This window comes from Hyla sarda, chromosome 5, assembly GCF_029499605.1.
Source record: "Hyla sarda isolate aHylSar1 chromosome 5, aHylSar1.hap1, whole genome shotgun sequence".
In the NCBI taxonomy this organism is placed as follows: domain Eukaryota; kingdom Metazoa; phylum Chordata; class Amphibia; order Anura; family Hylidae; genus Hyla; species Hyla sarda.
In genome coordinates, this window is record NC_079193.1 from 371,607,323 (window position 1) to 371,631,842 (window position 24,520).

At 44.3% G+C, this 24,520-nt stretch overlaps 1 protein-coding gene across 3 annotated transcripts in view; it reads right to left on the minus strand.

The window, feature by feature from the left end:
* Positions 1–24,520, minus strand: part of FAM135B (family with sequence similarity 135 member B) — a 174,501-nt gene that overhangs the window by 18,516 nt on the left and 131,465 nt on the right. For all 3 annotated transcript variants that reach the window (XM_056522809.1, XM_056522810.1, XM_056522811.1), the window contains 5 exons: positions 16,398–16,552; positions 12,247–13,984; positions 10,222–10,382; positions 7,183–7,274; positions 4,237–4,334 (listed from right to left, as the gene is read on the minus strand). In XM_056522809.1, the coding sequence (XP_056378784.1) occupies positions 4,237–4,334; positions 7,183–7,274; positions 10,222–10,382; positions 12,247–13,984; positions 16,398–16,552 (2,244 nt within the window). The remainder of the gene's footprint in view (positions 1–4,236; positions 4,335–7,182; positions 7,275–10,221; positions 10,383–12,246; positions 13,985–16,397; positions 16,553–24,520) is intronic.

A 24,520-nucleotide genomic window follows, 5' to 3' on the forward strand; every position in this document is an offset into this window, starting at 1 on the left:
GTCCCCATAGGGGACTATTTATAGCAATCATTGGATTGCTTATCCTGTTCAGTGCTATGTATAGGACATAGCACTGATCAGCATTATCGGTCATCTTCTACTCTGGTCTGCGGGAAGGCAGATCAGAGCAGAAGGTGTCGGGAAGGCAGCGGAGCAACGTGAGGGGACCTCTGTCTGCCGTGCTGGATGATCGGATCACCGCGGCAGCTCTGCGGGCGATCCGATCATCCATTTTAATGACCGCGATGCTGCAGATGCCGTGATCTGTATTAATCACAGCAGAGGGGTTAATGGCGGACATCCGTGGGATCGCATATGTCCGCCATTACGGGCGGGTCTCTGGCTGCGATCAGCAGCCGGGACCTGCCGCGCATGATCCGGGCATCGCTCCGATCCTCCCGGTTATGCTTAGGATGTAAATGTACGTCCTGGTGCGTTAAGTACCAGCTCACCAGGACGTTCATTTACATCCTGCGTCGTTAAGGGGTTAAGATCATGCTGAATAAATGGACACCAGACAAAAAACAGACAGACCATTTTAAAGTCAACGGGATCTATTGGGATCCCTTGGTGTCCGTTGTGCATTATCTGACTCCATTTTATGGCCTTCAAAGATAATGTGTAAGGAAGGGCCCAAAAGAAGTCTACACTGACAAGTATAATACATTTTACAACAGTAGAATTGTATTGTATTATAGTAGATGATCTTCAAGTCCCTAAGTGATAGAAAAAAAAATATTTTTGTGCATATGGATTTTAAGAATGAAAATAAAAAAATGATAGTGAGGACAACACTCAAAAATATAAAAAAAAAAACTATTATACAACTATTTATAAAATAAAACTTAAAAAAAAAAAATGAAATTCCAAAAACCATAGGTGAAATTGCTGTTCTTTTTTGCCCCCTCCCATAGACTTGCATTGAGGGGGCATGGCTGCGGCAACATATTAAGAGACAGGACATCCACAACCAGCGACCCAGAACTGAGCATAATCAACTCCTGGGAACTATAAGTGGACCTGTGGAAGGCATTAGGATATGCCGAAACGCGTTGTCCCGAATTCTATTACTAAAAGTAATTTTGTCCTGTGCTGTTCGAGTCTTCTCTTCATGGCTACAGTTGTGCAGCGCCTCCGCTAAACTGGTTTCTTTTACTCATTTCGTCTTTCGCCCAATCAATTCAGGCATCCAAGGTTACAATAACCAAAACAATGTATTTCAAATCTGGAAGAATTAGTTTTGGGTTCGAAATGCGTTGTTTTTTTACAAAATACACAATAGCTTGGTTATTTTAACCATGGCTGTTTAGGCTGAATGGGAGTACAGCCTTGTTGATGTCCATTTTAAGGTCTGTGACTTGGTTATTCATTTAGAACTTATTACTATTATACACTGAGTTAATGCCGGCAACACTGTATACTTCATATACAGACAAGACTATGTATAACACGTCCCCGTCACTCCCTGGTCTCTGGGGGAGGAGCTCTATTTCCTGATTTCCTGGAGATTGTAATGGACTAGGATTTATAATGATACATTTTAGTTATAATTAAGTTATGGGACATTAAAGAGTACGTGTCCTGGCAACATGTCAAAAGTTTTGATTGACAGGGGTCTGAGTGTTCAGACCCCGATCAATCGCTAGATAGAGCTGGAAGAAAAGTGCGGCTGACCAAGACAATCCATAGACTAACACTGTAAGTTTGTCTCACTTATCACACTTTTCTCTTCGCTCATTCTAGTGACCTGTCAAGAGAGCGAGCCAGAAGAAGTCTGCGCTGCTGCACACTCCTCTCCTTGCCTATGTGTCATGTGATCAAGACCTGCTCTTACACTTACATTGTGAGTTTGTCTCGATCACGTGACACAGAGCCAGAAAATCACAGAGCCAGGAAATCATATACTGAGCCTGATCCTGTAGATGAGAGAGAAAAAAAAGAGACCAGCAGGGCGCCTCGTGCATTACCACTTAGACCCGGTAGGGAATAAGGTAGAGGGAAGGGCTTTGCTGGCCCCTAGGTAATGGTCGCTCACCTGGAGCGAATATAAAATTTGCATATAACCCAACAGAGTGGGTAACTGATGAAAAACGGGAACTGCTGCTATGCCCAGGGTTACAGGAGAAGGGATGATCCAATCCTGAAGCGAATAAGTGGAGGTAGAGAAAAGAAAACCTGTAGATAGCGCTGCTGTTCCAATAAGAAGTGACATCCAAACCAGGAATATTTCAAAACACTGGAGTGGTTTATTGAGGCAAAAACAATAAAAACAGTATACAAGTTTCAGGGGAGCCACCCCCTTCCTCACTGATCTGAGGAAGGGGGTGGCTCCTTCGAAACGCGTCATCCTTTATTGTACACTGTTTTTCTTGTTTTTGCCTCAATAAACCACTACAGGGTTTCTTTTCCCTACCTTTACTCATTCTCCTGATCGGCAAAGGTCTGAACCCTCAGACCCTTGCTGATCAAACCTTTTGACATATCGCTGCGACATGTAAAAAGTTTATACAAATGACAATGGCAATTTAGAGGGTTATTTCAGCCTATTTAAAAAAAAATTATATATATACAGATATATATAGTAAATATATATATATGTATATATATATATATATTTATATTTACCTACTCCATTCCCCCACAGCTCCCATCCACCTCCATCCAGTCCCCCAGATCTTCTCTCTTCTTTCTGCTTTTGAGTTGAGCACTTGGAGCAGGACCTGCCCACTCAGCCAATCACTGGTCAAGATGGGACGCCACTGTGGCTAATGATTGGCTGAACCAAAAGCAGGCCCGTCTCTGAACTCTTGTCTCCAAGATTGGGGGGCAGGAGAGAAGCAAATGGAAGCTGAGGAGGAGTGGTGCCAGGTAAATTAGTTCTTTTTCTACCCCTCCTACCTTAGCAGTATATCATTTTTATCGTTAACCTTTAATATTTGTTAGATACAGTGATGGAAATGTAGTTATATTAGTATCACATTATATTGAACATTTAGACCATGGGTGTCAAACATGCGGCCCACAATAAATATATTTGCGGCCCGAGCAGAGCCGGTGCTTGCCCTGCAGTGACGGATCCCCCAATCACTATTAAGGACATCCCTGTGTACCGTAAGATGTTTTCAGGACACAGGGATGCCCCCGTCAACTCTCAGCGGCCCCGCATTAAGGTTAAAAATGCAGGGGCCGCCGGGAGATAGCACACGCCGGGACATCACTGACGTCCCCTGCGTGCACCCATAGCAATGGAGGAGCGGAACATGGAAGTGGAAGACCTGCGCTGGCCAGCATGGTAAGTGACCAGCGGCACGTCAGCTTCGGTGCTCAGACCACCGCTCCTCCGGTCCCGGGACCTACTGATATGGCCGGATCGGAGGAGTGGTGGTCAGAGCACTGAAGTGGGGCAGTACACAGGCATACAGCCTCCAGCAATACACTGTATATGGCTGGAGGCTGTATGTCTGTGGGGGAACTATACTGCCAACCTAATGTGGGGAAACTATACTGCCAACCCTAATGTGGGGGAACTATACTGCCAACCCTAATGTGGGGGAACTATACTGCCAACCCTAATGTGGGGGAACTATACTGCCAACCTAATGTGGATACTGCCAACCTAATGTGGGGGAACTATACTGCCAACCTAATGTGGGGGAACTACAACCTAATGTGGGGGAACTATACTGCCAACCTAATGTGGGGAAACTATACTGCACCTAATGTGGGGGAACTATACTGCCAACCTAATGTGGGGGAACTCCAACCTAATGTGGGGGAACTCCAACCTAATGTGGGGGGAACTATACTGCCAACCTAATGTTGGGGGAACTATACTGCCAACCTAATGTGGGGGAACTATACTGCCAACCCTAATGTCAGGGCGTCATATTGACGTTCGCTCACGTCACGTCACACTCCCAGAATTCAAAGGCTGGCGTTACTACGTCCTTTTTTGGATGTGGCCCACATAAACTTAAACCTTGTTTTTTTGGCCCATGTTAGCCTTTGAGTTTGACATGCTTGATTTAGACGAACAGTTTACCTAGTCTACATCTTTAAAACAATGTATGTTCCAATATATGAGAAGACGAAAAAATTATCTATCCTAAAAATGTCAAGAGTCTTTCAGTTTAGTTCTCGAGAAAACAGAATTTTCCTCTTATTCTCAAGTAGGCGGCTGTTTAAAATTCAACAAATTCCGGATTTCTCTTTGAAGAGCTGCCTCATTTTCCTCACCTTATTCGTGAAATTGAGAGGTTATACAGCTGAATGTGTTGAATAATTTCATCAATAAGTCTGTCCGTCATTGCATCAAAGTCTGCAAAGGTGTCATTCTGAAAGAGACAGAAAAATGAATAAATAAGTCATATACCGAATATGAAAAAAGTAATAAATAAACCAGGACACAAAACTGTATTTCTTATTATATTCCCTGTGAGTAACTTACATTTGCATGATAACTTCAGCTGTTCTTACTTTAGATACATAGGTCGGTTTTGAAAAGAATTCTCTCATCAAACTGCAAGACTATTAAAGGGGCACTTTCATTAAAATACATTTTTTGCTATTGCACTCCTTATGGTAAATAAAAAATATTTCTAATATACTTTGTTTAAAAAAAAAAGTTTTCTATGTTTTATTTGTGCTTAAAAAAGCTCAAGAGCCCATTTTCCCCCATCTCATACACAGACTTAGGACTGAGGTCCAAACACAGGAAGTGCAGCCTGGAGTGCTGAGGGGGGTGTGTCCAGCCTCATCCAATCATAGCTCCTTAACTGCTTAGCTGCCATATGCTGTTGGTTGGACACCCCCCCCCAGCACTCCAAGCTGCACTTCCTGTGTTTGGGCTTCAGTCCTAAGTCTGTATATAAGATTAGGGAAAATGTGCTCTTGAGCTTTTTTAAGCACAAACAAAAACATTTAATTTTTTTTTTTTTTTTTTTATATCCAAAGTATATTAGAAATCTTTTTTATTTACCATAAGGAGTGCAATAGCAAAAATTTGTTTTAATGAGAGTGCCCATTTAAAGACCAATTATGCTCCTCACGGGACTAACCCTTGGGACCACCCCAGAAGTACCCAGTCATCAAACCCTGGTTGGAATAACTTTAGCTGTTCTTACTTTGGATGCATAGGTCACATTTGAAAATAATTCTCCCATAAAAATGCAGGATAAGTAAAGGCCAAGTATGCTCCTCCTGGGACTAATGCTTGGGACCACCCCTGAAGTACCCAGTATTGCCTCTTTTTAGCAATGCTGCACTGGCTGTAGGATTTTCTGCATGTTCAGTCTTGTAGAAATTCTCAGCATGAAATAGGGTTTGATCTGCTCCATTTTTGGCTGGTGACTAGCTGATCACTGATGAGTATTCGCTCAGACATAGTTCTACAAAAGAATTGTGCAATACATTGTACTCCATTGTACTATTGTACCATCGCACATTGTACTGTTCCTATTTTCTCTCTCAAGTGACCACCTACAGATGTGTCCTTCCTTACCTTCCTGATGTCATGACATCACGCCCAGCCCCCTCAATGCAAGTCTATGGGAGGGGGCGTGACAGCGCCGACGATGCAGGGGATCCCGAAGAGGACGCGCCGGAGCCCCGAGGACAGGTATGTGATCGCCAGCGGACCACACGGGGCACCGTAAACGGCTATCCAGTGGCAGCTGAAGCAGTCTGCGCTGCCGGATAGCCGTTTATGCGATGGCCCTGACATACAAAAGCATCGTATGTTGATGCTGCCTTCACCATGCGATGGCCTCTGAGAGTGATCGTATGCTGAAATGATCGTATGTCGGGGCCATCGTAGGTCGAGGGGTCACTGTATCAGGTTTTTATTCCCCCTGTGCCCCGACACCATATTAGGCTTCTTTCACACTGCTGTTAGCATACAGCAGTGTGACTGCCGTCGGGGGAGCGCGGGGGGGGGGAATAGCGGGAGAAAAATCACTGCTTGCGCTGTCTTTTTCTCCCGCCAGTCCTGCTACAAAATAACAGTGCCCAAAGGACCCCATTATAGTAAATGGGATCCATCAGGACCCATTATTGCCCGTTGAGCCCCGTCCCAAAAACGGACGTTAAAGGCTGAAAAAAAAAAAAAAAAGAGCCTAACGTCCGTTTAAGGATGGGGCACAACGGCAGTATGAAACTAGCTGCGAACACACACACATGGGCTGGGGCCGGGCAGCCAATGTAATTCAAATTCAAAGAAATAATCACCGGATTTTGTGGGCATATTATTGCAGTAATTGGGAATGGCACACATTTACAGTGACCCCGCGACCTACGATGGCCCCGACATACGATCATTTCAACACACGATCACTCTCAGAGGCCATCGCATGTTGAAGGCAGCATCAACACACGATGCTTTTCTATGTCGGGGCCATCGAATAAACGGCTATCCGGCAGCGCAGACTGCTTCAGCTGCCACCGGATAGCCGTTTACGGTGCCCCGTGTGGTCCGCTGACGATCACTTACCTGTCCTCGGGGCTCCGGCGCATCCTCTTTGGGATCCCCTGCATCGTCGGCGCTCTCCATCGTCGTCATCACGTCGCTGCGCACGCCGTCCCATCATCCAACAGGAGCGGCGTGTGCAGCGACGTGATGGCGGCGACGGAGAGCGAGGATGCCGGGGAAGCAGAGGCCTTGCTGGAGCATCAGGGACACCTCGGCGACAGCGATGGACGGCGACATCCAGGGCAGCGGTGACAAGCGGTGACGGTCCGGAGCGGCAGGAACAGGTGAGTACAACTTCCTCTAACAGTGGTCTTCAACCTGCGGACCTCCAGATGTTGCAAAACTACAACACCCAGCATGCAGATTGTAGACCACTGTCCTATACTTTACATTGCACGGATCCCTCAACATGCGATGGTTTCAACAAACGATGGACCGTTTGGAACGGATTACCATCGTATGTTGAGGGACCACTGTATTAATTTTTTTTTTATCGTTTTTCAATAAATTGTGCAGCCCATAGCCAATAAAATCTTCAGATCACGGCATATCTATCCATTTATATAGACATGCATTTTCACCCCTGTGTGGCCCATTTCCCCAGACAAAATGTTCCTCGGAGGAGGGACCCTCTTATATCAGCATCCATTCATTGGTCGCATTATATTTTTTTACTGTGTGTAGAATAGGTTTCACTGCTCCCCAGATTTACTTACCTGATTTTTTTCGGACATCAGGAAGTCAAGGTTTGCTCCTGGTAACCCCAACTCCAGAAATGTTTTGACCAGCCGCAGGTCTGCACTGTTACCTGGAATCATAAGATACAAAACTAAGTGAAATGATGGGGAATGTTTCTATAGCAGAGTATACGGGATATAGTGGAGCTTAGTATACATAGGAGCATAGTGCACACATGTATACTATACAGGAGCCGGGAATCCCCTCACTATACTGATGGGACTCTCTGCTCCTATAACCCCTTTGGTGGCAATAAAATATATACAGTCATCTATAGATGACATAGTGTATAGTGTATATAGTGTATAAAAAAGCCAACATCCACTTTCCTCCCTGGCTCCTGTCCTGGCCGAGTCAGTGTAGCTCCGCCCCAATGATGACATCATGGTAGGCAGATCTACAGCCAGGAGCCAGGGTGGAAAGTCTGAGGCTCTGTTGACATTGTACGTTTTTATAATGTGAACAGACCCTTCTGGCAATGTCTTTGCAAACATTGCTAAACTGCAACTCCCAGCATGACTTAACATCCAAAGGCTGTCAGGACATGCTGGGAGTTGTAGTTTTGCAACAATTGGAGGCTCCCTGTTTGGAAAGACATTGCATTATGCATGTACTAACCCATTTTTTGTGTTTTTTTTTCCTTCTTGTTTCAGATTAGCGTATGCAGAGAATTATGACAGATTCTGTGGACTACGGTGATGACCTGCATTTTTCTTTCTTTTAATAAAATGGCTAAAAAGGGCTTGTGGGGGAGTGGTTTTTAAAATAAAATAATTCTTCCAATGTGTAGTGTTTTTTTTTATTTTCATTTTCAGACTTAGTAATGGATTTCGTCTATAGGACACTACTAAGTCAGGGCTTAAACAGCTAGTGCTAAACCCCAATTATTACCCTGGTACCCACAGCCACAGGGGTTTCGGGAAGGGCCGGTTCCAACACACTCAAAGTGTCAAAAATGGCGCTCCTGGGCCTAGGTGGTAACAGGCTGGCGTTATTTAGGCTAAGGAGGGACAGTAGCAATGGTCCTCGCCCACCCTGGTAACATCAGGCTGTTGCTGCTTGGTTGATATCTGGCTGAGAATAAAATTACAGGGAAGTATATACTTTTTTTTTTATTCATTTTTGGGAAAAAACGTGTAGTTTCCAATATTTTCATTCTCAACCAGATACCAACCAAGCAGCAGCAGCCTGATGTTACTCATAAACGCAAATTAAAGTCGGCATTTTGCATTTTCCTATTGACTCCCTGCTTATATTTTGCCGCAATGTTTTTCTCTTGGAAAAATGCTGTCCATCTGCTTTAATGGTTTTCGGGCAAAAAGCCCCAAAAATCAAGTGGAATTCTAGCCTTGCTTTGATTTCCTAATTCAAAATATAGGGCATGATTTACTAAGAGTGGAGTGTAGGTTTTGTTGTGTTTTTTTTGCTGTTCTGACCTTTCCCCCCCCCCCCCCCCCCCATGGTATTTACTAATTTACTCTGCTTTCGGAAACTTTATACATGCTTTACGGTACGTTCACACGTGCGGATTTTCGCAGCGGATTTAGCTGCAGATCCACCGTTGAAGGACCTCTATATGCTGCCTTTACATGTGCCTGCTTGGAGCGGCAATATGCCACTCCGAGCAGACACACTGTGATGTGCGAGTCGCCACGAGCATGCGCAGTACACTCGCACATTGCGGCAGCTCTCGACCTAGCTCATTGAGCAGGGGGAGCGGTCGCGATGTGTGCGGGTACACTGCGCATGCGCAGCGACTCGCACATCGCAGTGTGTTTGCTCGGAGCAGCGTATTGCAGCTCCGAGCAGGCACACATAAAGGCAGCATATAGGAGGTCCTTCAGTGGTGGATCCGCAGCAAAATATGCTGTGAAAATCCGCACTTGTGAACGTACCCTTAAAGTGTTGGGTTTTCTTCCCAAAAAATTCACATGATTTTCAGAGTGGTTTTCAGAAAAGAGGAATGATTTTGGATGAAATGTAGGGAACACGCCTCTTTTCCCGAAAACCACGCCCATTTTGTAGGGGTTTTTTTTCACTCTGAGTGTTTCTGATTCTGTCTTTTTCTGTCATTTTTTTCTGTCGCACATTCAGAATTTACACAGAATTTAGGCGCACAACCCGACAAAAAGAGTCGGAAGGCTGTTAGTAAATGAGGGCCATAGTGTTGCTGTAATTTTTTGATGCAGGATTGGTTATTAATATTGTATTGTATTGTACCTGTCATTTATGAATGTTTTGATCAGCAAGAGTCTCATTGTCAAGACCCTCAACGATCTAAAGACATTGCATAATGAATAGAGCCTGACTCTTGAAATCAGACAGCGCTGAGTCGGGGACCGCTTCACTTGGCTATATCTAATGATAGGAGGGCGTTGTGGCACTGAAACCCCGACCGATCTAAACTTTCGACATGTATGACAGTGATTTGTTACTCCGAGGACATGCTGACATGTCCATGATTGGACAGGCATAGACTATTCCTTTCAATGATCTGAGTGTAGTCAGTTAGTGACAACATTTGGGTCATTTTCCCAACATATTCAAATTTTGCCTTGGAATGAAAATTGCTGCAAGCCACGTTTCTCAGTCCAAGCCAAAACTTGAAAACGCTCGAGAAGTTACTCGGGGTCCGCGCCGATCCATGCAAGGACACCTCAGCATGTCATTTTGACATTTTACCAAAATGTCAGTGCCTCATGATGTGAACAAGGCCTAAATCTTTAAAGGGGTACTCCGCTGCTCAGTGTTTGGAACAAAATGTTTCAAATGCTTAGAGCCGGCGCTGGGAGCTCCTGATGTCATAGCCCCGGCCCTCATGACGTTACGCCCCACCCCCTCAATGCAAGTCCCATAAACTTGCATTGAGGGGGCGGGGTGGGACATCATGAGGAGTGAAGCTATGGCATCACGAGTTCCCGCCATCGGCTCTAAGCATTCGGAACATTTTGTTCCAAACGCTGAGCAGCGGAGTACCCCTTTAAATGTTTTCTCATTACATATCATATATGTATTACCATCTAGTCCATGCACACAGACCACTAGGTGGATTCCATCTTCCAGATGCTCCTCCTCCGGTGGAAAATATGGTATATCAGAGGCCAGTGCGGAGAGGTCACTGTACAGAAAACCTTCAAACTTCAGGTGTTTCCTGAACTTTTCTTTGGCCTGATGAAAACTAAAAAAAAAAAAACATACTTATTAACAGCTTATATGTGCACACCAAGGCTTATTCTCTGCTCACTCTCTGACTAAAGTACCAACTGCGAAGGTTAAAGGGGTACTCCGCCACTAGACATGTTATCCCCTATCCAAAGGATAGGACCCCAGTGGTCGGACCCCCACGATATCTGCCACAGCATCCCAGTCATCTGATGCATGGAGCAAACCAGGCTTCTGTGTTCGTGAATGCCGCAGCGGCGGCCCTGAGATTGCGTGGGGTCCCAGTGGCCGGACCCCCCGCAATCAGACATGTTTTCCCTTATCCTTTGGATAGGGAATAACATGACTAGGGGTGGAAAACCCCTTTAAGGGAGATGGACCTTCTATGTGAACTAGATAACACCAAGTAACCAATGTGCTAGGAATTCCAAAACCCGACCCAAATTTTTCTTGAATTTGAAAAATGTATTCTACTCTTTTTACAACTTTGCTGAAAAATATATTTTATATGGGTTTGTCCAGATTAGAAAACCCATTTTATATATTAGTGAATTCTGAATTGATGGAGAAGGTCCTCTGACCAGGTCCTCATCTCTAAACCAAAGTGTAAAACACCTACAAAGAGAAGGCCTTGTCTTGACTCTTGTAATGTGACCCCTGATGAAGCTCAGTAGGAGCGAAACGTGCATTGGGGTCATATGCTCTCCAAGTTAGGTATCTACATATGGCAGATATTTTCTTGTTATTCTGGTGTCTATTGATGTGTCATATATAAATTTGCACTCTTTTTTGATTTTATTGTAGACTCATTTTTACTTGTGCCCTTTTATCAACCCTGGTGTTTACACATGTCCACCTTATTACCAATTGTTGGGTGCTTTTGTTTTATGATTGTCTGTTTTTGCATGTTCATGAATTTTTCTAATAAAGTATTTTTATTTTATTTGTACAATTTCTGTAATCAGTGCGATCTTAATGATGTATATTATACAGATAACTGAAAGGGGTACTCCGCTGCTCAGCGTTTGGTACAAACTGTTCCGAACATTGGAGCTGGCGCCGGGAGCTTGTGATGTCGTAGCCCTGCCCCCTCATGATGTCATACCCCACCCCCTCAATACAAGTCTATGGGAGGGGGCGTGACAGCCGTCACGCCCCCTCCCATAGACTTGCATTGAGGGGGGTGGGGGGTGACATCATGATGGGGCGGTGCTACGACGTCACAAGCTCCAAGGGCCAGCTCCAGAGTTTGGAACAGTTTGTTCCAAACACTGAGCAGCAGAGTACCCCTTTAATGACATGATTGGGCGCTGTGTACTGCTGAGGTGTAGAATTAGCGACATTACCATTTGATCCAGGGATTTATTCCGATACCATATTTGGAGTCGGAAACAAAATTTTCCCCCTGTTAAGGGGCAATTGACATCAGCCTCCTAAGGGTTTATTTGCCTTCCTCTGAATGAACACAGCAGGGACACATAGGGATATAGGTCGAACTTGATGGACTCTGGTAATTTTTTAACCTCATGAACTATGTAACTATGTCACCTAAACCTGGGTGCCACTTACACATGGCAGAGAACATGGCAGGTGGAGTGTCCTGTTACAGATTTCATATTAGGGCCCAGGGGCATACTCTGGCTGCAGCTTTTATTTTTTGGGTTGGGTGAGACTACCTTCTATATATATATATATATATATATATATATATATATATATATAGATAGATAGATATGATGGTTGATGGAAAACCAAGCTGTATAACAGACAACACACATCTTTGAAGGCGTGACAGATCCCACTTGCACCATATTAGTTTGTTATCCAATAGATGTCGAATACGTTTTTCTTTCTAGACCCGTATCTTTTCTGTATCTCACCTGAGCATCCTTTCGTTATCGTCTTCATCAGTATCTGAAGGATTCTCAGAGATAACCCCAAAAGATCCTAAAGGTTGTCTTGTTATTGGAAAGAACACTTGTTTTGCTGAAAACCCGGGAATCACCGGCGAGTCTTTTTGTGTAGAAGAAAAAGGCAAACAAGTGGCTGTGCAGGAAACCGACAGATTAACCATTTCAACACCACGTCTTCCATCCATTGCGATGACCGCTGACCCACCCGAGTTGGACTCTGATACAGATGTACAGACATTCCTATTCATTTTATTTTTATGGTTTGTGTCAAACAAATCATGATCAGAACCAGAGTCCAAAAACTGATCGCTACTCGAGTCTTCTGTGAGTTCAATCTCATGCAAAAATGGAAATTCATCTTCAGTGCCTTTGAATGGAGACATGGTGGTGCCATCATTGTGGGCAGTATCTCCATCCACTAAGGTGCCCATCGAGAAGGTTGTCGAGTTCAATATTCCAGGTACCTTATTTAAGCATTCAGAGAAACATTCATTCTCCTGGATGTTTGAATTGCACAAAAGTGATGGCCCATAAAGGTCTTCTTCATCAAACCCAAATTTATCGGCCTCAGAGTATAAATTCTCCAAACTACTATTAGAATTTGAAATTAAACCTTGAACCTCAATTTCTACTGAAGACGAATCAACTGGTGTAAGATGCCCGGATGACCAAACTACATCAGTCCTTTCAATGTTGTAGTTCTCCGAATCTTGTTCTTGGATCCCCTCATTGACCATATTTTTAGACATGGTATCATCCACTGACTCCTCCGGGCTACTGATTTGTGGTGCGGAAACTGATTTTGTTAGTTTTGAAAGTTCTACTTCATGTTCCTCCTCTTCAAATGGTAAAGAATTGATGGAGCTCAAAGACGCCTGGATCCCACTTGGTAAACTGGTGTTACTTTCTGTTTTCCCTCCTTCCAAGGAGTTTCTATGTATCCCATGCTTTCTGGATAAGTGATGAATTAGTTGCTTATCACAACTTAAGTCCATTTTTCTAGTTCGGATGTCACACCAGGCTACAGAGCTTGGCTCACTCTCGATTCCAGAATCTGATATGACAGATGAGGACCTTTTGATGACACCAGACATCAATGGAAAGTCCTCATGTTTGGTATCAGGGAAAGTCTTTGCTACCATATGACTTTTCAAGGATTTGCTGATTAATTCAGTACTGTTGCTTTTGGAAAGTATGTGAACACCCTGGTGTAACCTTTTGTTATCAGAACAAAGATTGGATTTACAGCCCCCGCCAAGCTCTTGCATTGCAATATTTTCTAAAGAGGGACTGCCATGAACTGTATCCAACTCCGTCATAGATTGGTGGCCATTGTCTTCATTTAGGGAAGACTCTTGTGTATTAAATGAGACATCTATATCAAATTCACCAGGTATTACGTCACTCTGTCCAATGTTCTCCGAGTCTTCCGTTGTCTGATTTTCTGTAGCTCCTTGCTCTATGTTTTGCATCGATAAATCTGTCATGGACATAACGTCTTGGTTTTCAGATGTATCTGGAAAACTTTGGTTTGGAGCTTGGTCTATATCAATGCTGTCTGGAACATCGACACATGGACTTGTCTTCTCAAAAGAAGCATTTTCGTGAACTGTGGTAGTCTGACTGAAATGGGAGCTGATATTACTTTTTAATACATTCTCAGAATCATATTCCATTTCATTGGTTGTTTCCAAAAGTTTTACGCCTGCAAGATATCAAAGTAAAGACAAAGAAGCAATGAAACTGGTGTTTAGTTTTAGGCACACAATGGGGTTTTATTTGCTAAGAGTGGAGTGTAGTTTCCTTAGTGGGTTTTGATTCCCGACTAGTATTTTCCCAAGGTGTTTACTAAGGTTTCCTTACATTTTGCAGTTTTCCCTACATTTGGCTTTTTATACAACTGTTCTGAACTGTCGGATTTTTCCCAGCGGAAATCCACCACATTTTCTGTGAAAACCTTAAATATAATATAACGTAAATATGTTGAGATTTTCAAAACTGTCGGGGCCACGCCCCTTTGTGAGGACACACCCCCTTGCTCCCATGGCCATGCCCCCTTTTAGGTTTTCCTTGTAAATGGAGGGTTTTCTTTTTGTCGCAAACTCTGTGCAAAACAAATTGGGCACAAAACCCAAGAAAAGAGAGTCGGGATCACGTTAGTAAATAAACCCCAATATCTAAGTGATGCAGTATATATATATATATATATATATATATATATATATATATATACTTACCTTGCACTTGGCCTTCAGGCTACAAGTAGTAAGGTCAGTACACCTATTAATATGACATCACTTAAAGGGTTGTTCCCATTATGTTAAGCATTAGTGTAGCCAAGCAATAAGTCATCACTTTCTGATTGATGTGGGTTTGAATATAAATGAGTAAGGATCTGCTATGTATCTCTGTGCAACTATTGGTACAACTGGTTTGTAGGGGTGCACCAAGGGTGTACATAAAATAGTGGCAGACCATGGGCTTGCTATGGGGTCCTTGGAGTGAGGGGGCCTGTCCTAGTTGGTCCCATTCCTCTTTTTAAAGGTAAGAAACTGTGCAGAACTCCTCTCTCCAGGACAACAATGAATGGAGGGGGAAATTCCCCAATGGGTCATGGAAAACAATGAAAAATATACACCAGACCTTTCTGCCAAGGAGGCAAAATCAGACTCCATTTTAATATTTGCTATGGCCCCCTTTTTTCTACGTAAACTACTGGGGTAAACAATGAATTTACCCCAGTAACCCATCAATTCTCAGTATTGGTAAGAATTGGACCCCACCAACCTATTCTGCGCTATTACATTTTTTGATAGAAATACCTCTTTAATATGAGATTTACATGAGATTTACATAGCATTTAGAAAAAAAAACTATCACTAAGGGCTCATAAATATAGCTTTACCTGTATGGATAGGATCTGCAGTATGAACTACAGACTAGAAAAGTTTACAAGCTCATAAGGTATCTCCATGTGTCTTCAAATTTACATGGAGGAGAATATATTTTATTTTTAATGGAATTTGTTAGAATCCATAAAAAACAAAACATGGGATGTCCTTTTTTTATACAATTTTAGAGTAAAATTTATTCTAGCAATGCATACAGAGCACGCATGGCTCTGCACTATGGACCCATTGCTGCCACAAAAAGTCAGTGTCAGGCCGTGCACAATTGGCTCAACCAGGCAAGTGCCTAGTGTTGTGTTATATTGTATCTTCAATGGGGAAAAGGGCATCTGTTGGTGTAATCTACTGACAGGTCACTGGGCACTGCCCACTTATTTTACCAATCATCCCAACTCAGTCTACAGTCATTCCTAGACTGTCCAACGCTCCTCCACCCCTCAGAACATTGATTCTGTTTGCTTTCCTGGCCTAAATACCAAGGCCAAGGTAGAGTGGTTTGTTGGTACCACCCTGGCTTTCAGCACTCAGGGCACATGAACTGCCAATCCCCTTCACCAACCCCCCCCCCCCCCCCCCCGCCCCCCAACATTCAGTATTTTACTAAAGTAAATAGTTCTCTACCATGAGACCTTAAAGGGGTACTCCACCCTTAGACATATTATCCCATATCCAAAGGATAAGATGTCTAATCGCGGGGGTCCCGCAGCTGGGACCCGCCGCGATCTCCCTGCAGCACTCAGCATTCGTTTAGAGAGCCGGGTGCAGTGCCGGAGGCTCCTGACGACACAGTCATGCCCCACTCGTGACGTCAAGGCCACGCCCCCTCAATGCAAGTCGATGAGAGGGGGACGTGATGGCCATCAAGACACCTCCCATACACTTGCATTGAGGGGGTGTTACTCTGATGTCACAAGCCTCCGCCCCGCATCACCAGTCATCTGGCGCGGAGTGACGTTCGCTCCATGCACCGGATGTCTGGGGTGCCGCAGCCAAGATCGCAGGGGTCCCCAGTGGCGGGACCCCCACAATCAGACATCTTATCCCCTATCCTTTGGATAGGGGATAAGATGTCTGGGGGGGGGGGGGGGGGCGGGAGTACCCCTTTAATATCATAATCTTTAAAACCTAATAGAATGTATGTACTAAAATGGGGATTATGAAGGGTTTCCTCAATGTTTTCATGAAAAAAGATACAAAAACAGAAATGACCTTTTTTAGGGTTTTCTACATATCGGTCTTCAAAGATGATAGGAAGAGAGTTTGAGTCTCCGTCGATGTCCAGACATTCAACAGGTAGAGGTGGCATGCTGGTGAAGTACTCAGAACTCCTCATGTCTGCCGATAAGTTACCGTGACTTTGAATCCTAAAAACAGTAAAGTAATAGTCAGAATGAAGGAAGAATAAAGTCAAAAAGAGTTGTGGAAGGAAACGCCAACCCTGGTGGCGAAGGCATAGTCTGACACAATCTTTGTCTGCAGCTTCTATAAAGAACTGAGCATCTCCATGGTTACAGACTACATGCAAGCCCCGTGTAGTCCCACAACCTTCCCAATGTTTATTAACAAGATGTCAAGACCATTTTCAAGATACTTTTTATTATTAATTTTAAATACATTTGAATTTTTTTTTTTTAAATGCGGAGGCGTACAAAACCTTTAAAGGGGTAATCATTTAGTTCCGAACTCTGTGTGTGTGCGCTACGGGGGTCAGCTACGCCCCCTTTTGGCCTCAGGCCATACCCCTCAATGCAAGTCTATGGGAGGGGGTGTGATGACACGCCCCCTCCCATAGACTTGCATTGAGGGGGCATTGCCGACCCCCGCAGCACGCACACATTTAGTTCCGAACACTGGCCAGTGGAGTATCCCTTTAACACCTTTTTTGATCACTATAGGAAGCTGGGAAGATTTGTACGGTATTTCTATATAATAGATATAAGGTTGTATATATTACCTAAAGACTGACTTTACTGAATTACTGAAGGTCATAATGGTCCAATCTGTGTAATAGAGAAAGCAATCACCCCACAAACCAACAAACACTTGTTCATTGGGTGATCCCTAGCCCTATTACACAAGGCGATATTATCCATTTTGGCCCATAATCGCCCTGTTGAGCCCTAAGTAAGAGCCTTTCATATCTGTCCCATTATTTTTTGTTAAAGGGAATGTATCATCAGAAAACTCCTATTATATAAATCAAGTTTGTACAAAAAATAGTGTCTCCCTATTTGTTTATGTGTTCTGTTCATTTGCTTATCAAATTCTATATTCCAGTTCTCACACTGCCTGCTAGGGCAGTGACAATAGGCTTACACTTCCTGCTTTCTACAGTTATTTTATCAGCTTTGTTGTGTAGATTTAGACAGATTAAGCAGAGTCATCTCACTATCATTGGTGGACAGATGCCAGCTCTATTGTGGTGCTTGAGATCAACATAATGAAGGATTGTAACTCTATAGCATACACTATATACAGTACATAGATGTAGCCGTGTATACAGGTCTTCAGTCAATCCCTGGATTCAGGGGGAGGGGCTGTACTTCATCACTTCCTGGAGACTGTATTAGTCTATGGACATTTCTCTGTCAATTGACTTCTATTTATTGCAGGAGTTATAAAGCACATACTTGTCACCCAGCTATACTGTATATACAGGCAGTACAGGATAAAGATGTAGGCCTCCAATATGGCTGCCCCTAAAAAGTTGGTGAAAGCTTTAATATTTGAACAAATAATAATGATATTGTTTGTTTCTGACAGATTGATATCTGATGAATAAGACTAAATATTACATGTATGAGACATGTCATCCCCCCTTTCCTTATGTATATATACATACTGTATATATATATACAGCCCGAACAGTTAAAGGGGTATTCCGGGCAAAAACATTTTATCCCCTATCCAAAGGATAGGGGATAAGATGTCTGATCACGGGGGGCCCGACGCCCCCCCCCCCCCCCGCGATCTCCCTGCAGCACCCGCATTCTATGCAGAAGCTGCGTCTCCAGTTTCGGAAACCTCCAGGTCTCTGGGACTGGGGATGTGACGTCACGCCGCGCCCCCTCCATTCATGTCTATGGGGAGTCACGCCCCCTCCCATAGACATGAATGGAGGGGGCGCGGCGTGACGTCACGTCCCCATTCCCGAAAACCCGGAGGTTTCCGAAACTGGAGACGCAGCCCTCGCATAGAACGCGGGTGCTGCAGGGAGATCTCGGGGGTTCTAGCGGCGGGCCCCCCGTGATCAGACATCCTATCAGCTATACTTTCGATAGGGGATAAAATGTTTAATACCCCTTTAAATCATACTTTATCATAACGTTGGTCTGGTGTCAGGATTTTTAAAACTCCTGGGCAATCTCCACAGCCTGATAATAACACAATTGGGAGATGTTCCAAAAGTCCCATGCAAGTCTACGGAGCTTCCAGCTTTATCTCTTGATCGTGTTACTCTCCGACCTTGGGTATCGTCCAATAGCTTTAACTATGTTGCCCCTGGACTAACATCATTGTAAAGTATGATTTAATGGTCATGCAGGCAGGTGCAAAAAAAAGTAAATGGGGGGGGGGGGGGCAAGGAGAAGAAATAGTGCGGGTGGGGACAGAAGATTTATTGCAGGCTAAGAGAGGAGTGAGGGAGAAGAGAAGACATCAGTGTGGGGGCAGGGAGGATGATGACCAGTCAATTACTGCTGGGCTTTAGGAGATTAAGAAAGCTGAGGGGCATGCAGTATGCGTGCCACCCAGCTCTCCCAAATAGCTCCAATATGTCTTCTTTACCAGACAGATATTCTCTTCAGATGATTGGGAAAGCTGAGGGGCAGGCAGAACACAGTGGAGGGCTCACAATGCTCCCCAAATATTGTGTTATTTATATATTATTGTTGCCTTACTTCTTTACTTCCCCTATACCCCCATACAGGCTATGAATAACTCTACAAATGTTATTTTTAAATATTGCGGCATGTGGAGGCGCAGCAGGTGAAAAGTTCTGGCATCTGATTATCTATTAATCTTCATTGGGGGTTTTTGACAAGAATCAGCCTAGAATTCGCGGGATACATTGCGCGGTTGTAGCTGGAGATTATCCTCAGTATAAGTTGGACTTTTTGTTCAGTTATTTCTGTGTTCTGCCTCTGTTGTATGTTCTTTCTTTTATCTGTTGGATGCTGCGCGCCTGCCTTGTGTACTCCGCCTCCTCACCCATGGTAACTTTAGACTTTGTTCTTTCTCCTTTTGTGTTTCCGCGTCCGACCCTTTTCCTATTTTATATAGTAACGTTTATAGATGTGAATGTAACAATAATCTCAATAGGCAGCAATATTCTCCTTTTTAAACTTCCCCCTGAAAAATCCCATTATAAAAGAAAACCATGCTGGTGGCGCAGCAATACGCAAGTCTGCAAAGATCAGGGAGCAGGTGAACAAATTCTTAGAAACGGGGATGTAGAAGCCTGGTTACTACTAGATTCTTTGGAGAAATGCCAGTAAAACTGACATCAGAAAGTTCTATAGATTTGTAAATTACTTCTATGTAAAAATCTTAATCCTTCCAGTACTTATCAGCTGCTGTATGCTCCAGAGGAAGTTGTGTCGTTCTTTCCATTCTGACCACAGTGCTCTCTGCTGACACCTTTGTGCATGTCAGGAAATGTCCGGAGCAGGAGAGGTTTGCTATAGGGATTTGCTACTGACACAGAAGTGTCATCAGAGGACAGGGGATGCTACATTACTGATTGAGGGTGCGTTCCCACTTGGCGTATTTCACATTGCTCAAAATTTACGGCAGCAGCGGGACAAAAAACGCTGCGGCAGCCCTATGTGTGTAGTGAGCTTTGGAGGCGGAGCCGCGCGTCACAGTCACGCCGGCAGATGGCCCCGCCTCCAAAACTCACTACACACATTGGGCTACCGCCAGAAAGCCCTGTGTGTATAGTGAGCAAGGAATACGCAGCGTATTTCCCGCTGCTGCCGTAAATTTTGCGCAGCAGGAGATACGCTACGTATACGCCAGGTGGGAACGCACCCATAAAGGTATTTCGATCTCTTCTAATAACTTCCCGACTCCCTGTTTGTGGCCGCTGGAGGTAGTCGGGAAGCCAAATTTTATGTACGTCTCATTGATGCTAAAGGGAGTTGGGTAGAAGACGTAGCCCTTCGAGCTGCAATGTTTACGTAACTAGGAACGCCACTTAAATAACTCAGTGTTTCCCAACCAAGGTGACTCCAGCTGTTGCAAAACTACAACTCCCAGCATGCCGGGACAGCCAACGGCTGTCCGGGCATGTTGGGAGTTGTAGCTTTGCAACGGCTGGAGGCACCCTGGTTGGGAAACACTGCAGTAATGAGATATTACTCTGAGATATTACTCTACGCGGATATGTGGAACACACATTGTCAGGCCCAAGGCCTCATTATGGAATCCTACATGTGTATTATAATTGTATTTGTGTATAATGTATAATCTAAGGCATGGGCGAGGGTTCATTCAGACTGTGTATTTGTTTTTTGTGTATTCCAGCTTTATTGGGGGTCTGTCTGCCTGTGGTATACCTCTTTTGAAGTCAAAAGCCTTCGTAGCAGGGACCTGGGGGGGGGGGGGGGGATGGAGTTTTCCCTCCTAAAAAGCCACTATAAAACTGAGATGCTGGACAAATCTTTGTTCAAGCCTGTGGCAAAAGCTGATAAGACATCTAAGATACAGCTGGAGACTCACTCACAAGGACTGCTCTACCATTATGCTGTAAGGACTTTCTTTTTGTACCTTTTTGACCTGTATGTCATTTGTTTATTTGTATACGTAGCGCTGTCATACCTTTTTTACAATTAAAAGTTTAATTAATCAGCTCTGGCCTTTGATCTCTAAATATAGGAGCTCACCTTTCTGAAGGAAACATTAATCAAAGGGTTAATTTGGTGACCAGTAGTTGATACCCAGAGGTCTGGTGGCTTTAACCCTTGTACCATCACACTCTCTCTAGCGTCATGGCTGAACCAATGTCATCGTGACACACACACACACACGTGTATATATAATATATATATATATATATATATATATATATATATATATATATATACACACAGTGGTCCCTCAACATACGATGGTAATTCGTTCCAAACGAGCCATCGTTTGTCGAATCCATCGTATGTTGAGGGATCCGTGCAATGTAAAGTATAGGAAGCTGCACTCACCTGTCCCCGCCGCTCGAGATGGTGTCCCCGCCACTCCCGATGGTGATCCCGGGCCTCCGCTGGGCTCTCCGCTGTCTTCTCCGGTCCTCCGCTGTCTTCTCCGGTCCCCCGCTGTCTTCTCCGGTCCTCCGCTGTCTTCTCCGGTCCTCCGCTGTCTTCTCCGGTCCTCTTCTGTCTTCTCCGGTCCTCTGCTGTCTTCTCCGGTCCTCTGCTGTCTTCTCCGGTCCTCTTCTGTCTTTCGCAAGGCCTTACTGGGCCTGCGTAGCGACGTCATTACGCCGCTGCGTACGCCATTCCTATTGGATGGCGTGCGCAGCAGCGTATTGACGTCACCGGAGAGGGCCGAGAAGACGCCGGAAGACCAGCGCTGGACCCGGAGGGCACCCCGGAGCATCGTGGAGGGGTAAGTAGTACTTACCGGACCACACGGGGAACATTAAGCTGCTATCCGGCAGCAGCTTAAGCATTTGGCGCTGCCGGATAGCACTTAATACGATGGCCCCAACATAAAAAAGCATCGTATGTCGATTTCATCATATGTCGGGGCCATCGTAGGTCGGGGGGTCACTATATATATATATATATATATATATATATATATATATATTTATATAGTATACAAAAAAAAGAGGATTGCAGCAGAACACATTGGTCAAAAAAATTGAGGCTCTTAGCGGACTTTTTGATAAAAACGTGTCCCCCATCCACCACGGGGAGGTGGCCTCATTTAGGATGGGAACCTAGCACAAATTCTGAGCCTTACACTCAACTATCCACTCACCTCTGCTGGGTATATATATATATATATATATATATATATATATATATATACATATAATCTGCTGGGCATATAGCCTCTGACTGGTTGACATGCTGGATCCATTTAAAACTCCACCTGTGAGAAAGGGGGAGGGGTGCACAGCTAAAGAGGGTGCCATTTCCCCCTGAATTGTACATACAAGAAAAAAGAAAGATAGCCGGCACAACAGCCTAATACACGGGTGCACACTGCCATGGCATATACAGAGTATACAAAAAAAGAGGATTGCAGCAGCACACATTGGTCAAAAAATTGAGGCTCTTAGCGCACTTAGTTGAGTGTTAGGCTCAGAATTTGTGCTAGGTTCCCATCCTAAATGAAGCCACCTCCCCGTGGTGGATGGGGGACACGTTTTGATCAAAAAGTGCGCTAAGAGCCTACATTTTTTTCAACCAATGTGTGCTGCTGCAATCCTCTTTTTTTGTATACTCTGTATATGCCATGGCAGTGTGCACCCGTGTATTAGGCTGTTGTGCTGGCTATCTTTCTTTTTTCTTGTATATATATATATATATATATATATATATATATATATATATATATATATATATATATACAGTACAGACCAAAAGGGGGCTTTGCTGGTGACACTGTTGGGGATTTATTTACAATTGAAGGCATACTGAACCAGCATGGCTACCACAGCATCTGGCAGCGACATGCTATTCCATCCAGTTTGCATTTAGTTGGACCATCATTTATTTTTCAACAGGACAATGACCCCAAACACCTCCAGGCTGTGTAAGGGCTATTTGACCAAGAAGGAGAGTGATGGGTGCTGCGCCAGATGACCTGGCCTCCACAGTCACCGGACCTGAACCCAATCCAGATGGTTTGGGGTGAGCTGGACCGCAGAGTGAAGGCAAAAAGGGCCAACAAGTGCTAAGCATCATGGGAACTCCTTCAAGACTGTTGGAGACCATTTCAGGTGACTACCTCCTGAAGCTCAACAAGAGAATGCCAAAAGTGTGCAAAGCAGGAATCAAAGCAAAGGCTAGAACCTAGAATATGACATATTTTCAGTTGTTTCACACTTTTTTGTTATGTCTATATTTCCACGTGTTAATTCATAGTTTTGATGCCTTCAGTGTGAATCTACAATTCTCATAGTCATGAAAATAAAGAAAACTCTTTGAATGAGAAGGTGCGTCCACCATACACAGTCTGGGGGCCGAAGGAGAGATGTATGATAAGCCAAAATGATAGTTTTTTATGATTCAAAGAACAAAGGACTTAATATGGATTTGAGCTTCTTAGTCCATTATCAAAACTTGTTATAACCTGTTCTGTTTTGTCTTCTCTCTGTATGTCCTGCTGTATCCCCGCCTCACCCCCGCCTCACCCCCGCCTCACCCTGATCTATATAGTCTATAGTTCTGTAGCTGGATTGTCTTTTCTCCCCATGTCCAGCCTAATTGACATTCTCCTGACCCCCTCCCACCCCCACCCCTTCTCATTCTTATCTGTAGTCTATCGTCCTATAGCTGTACAATTTATGGCCCAACTTAAAGGGGTACTCCGGCCCTAAGACATCTTTTCCCCTATCCAAAGGATAGGGGATAAGATGTCTTACCGCAGGGTTGCTGCCGCTGGGGACCCCCAAAATCTTGCATTCGGCACCCACCTCTTTGATCTGCCTGCCGCGGTGCTGGGTGCCAACCATGGGGCCGGAGTATCATGACATCACGACTCCGCCCCGTGTGATGTCATGCCCCGCCCCCGCTATGCAAGTCTATGGGAGGGGGCGTCACGCCCTGCCCCCACTATGCAAGTCAATGGGAGGGGCGTGACGCCCCCTCCCATAGACTTCCATAGCGGGGGCGGGGCGTGACGTCACACGGGAGCGAAGACGTGATGTCACGATACTCTGGCCCCGTGGTCGGCACCCGACAGTTTGTGAGCTGGCAGCGCGGCATGCAGCTCAAAGAGGTGGGTGCCTAATGCAAGATTGCAGGGGTACCCAGCGGTGGCACCCCTGCGGTCAGACATCTTATCCCCTATCCTTTGGATAGGGGAAAAGATGTCTTAGGGTCGGAGTACCCCATTAATGTGAATTTGCCATATATGTTGTTTTAACCCCTGCATGTTTTGTGAGATGTAACCTGTGTGTGTTCTTCTTGTATGCTCAGAAATGTTTTTGACGTGGTAAAGGGAGGAATCCCGAAAGCTTCTCTACAAAATACTGTTAGTCCAATAAAAAATGTATTACAAGATAGTGCAAAGTCCTTTGATTTTACATATATATATATATATATATATATATATATATATATATATATATATATGAATATACATATAAATACAGGAGAATA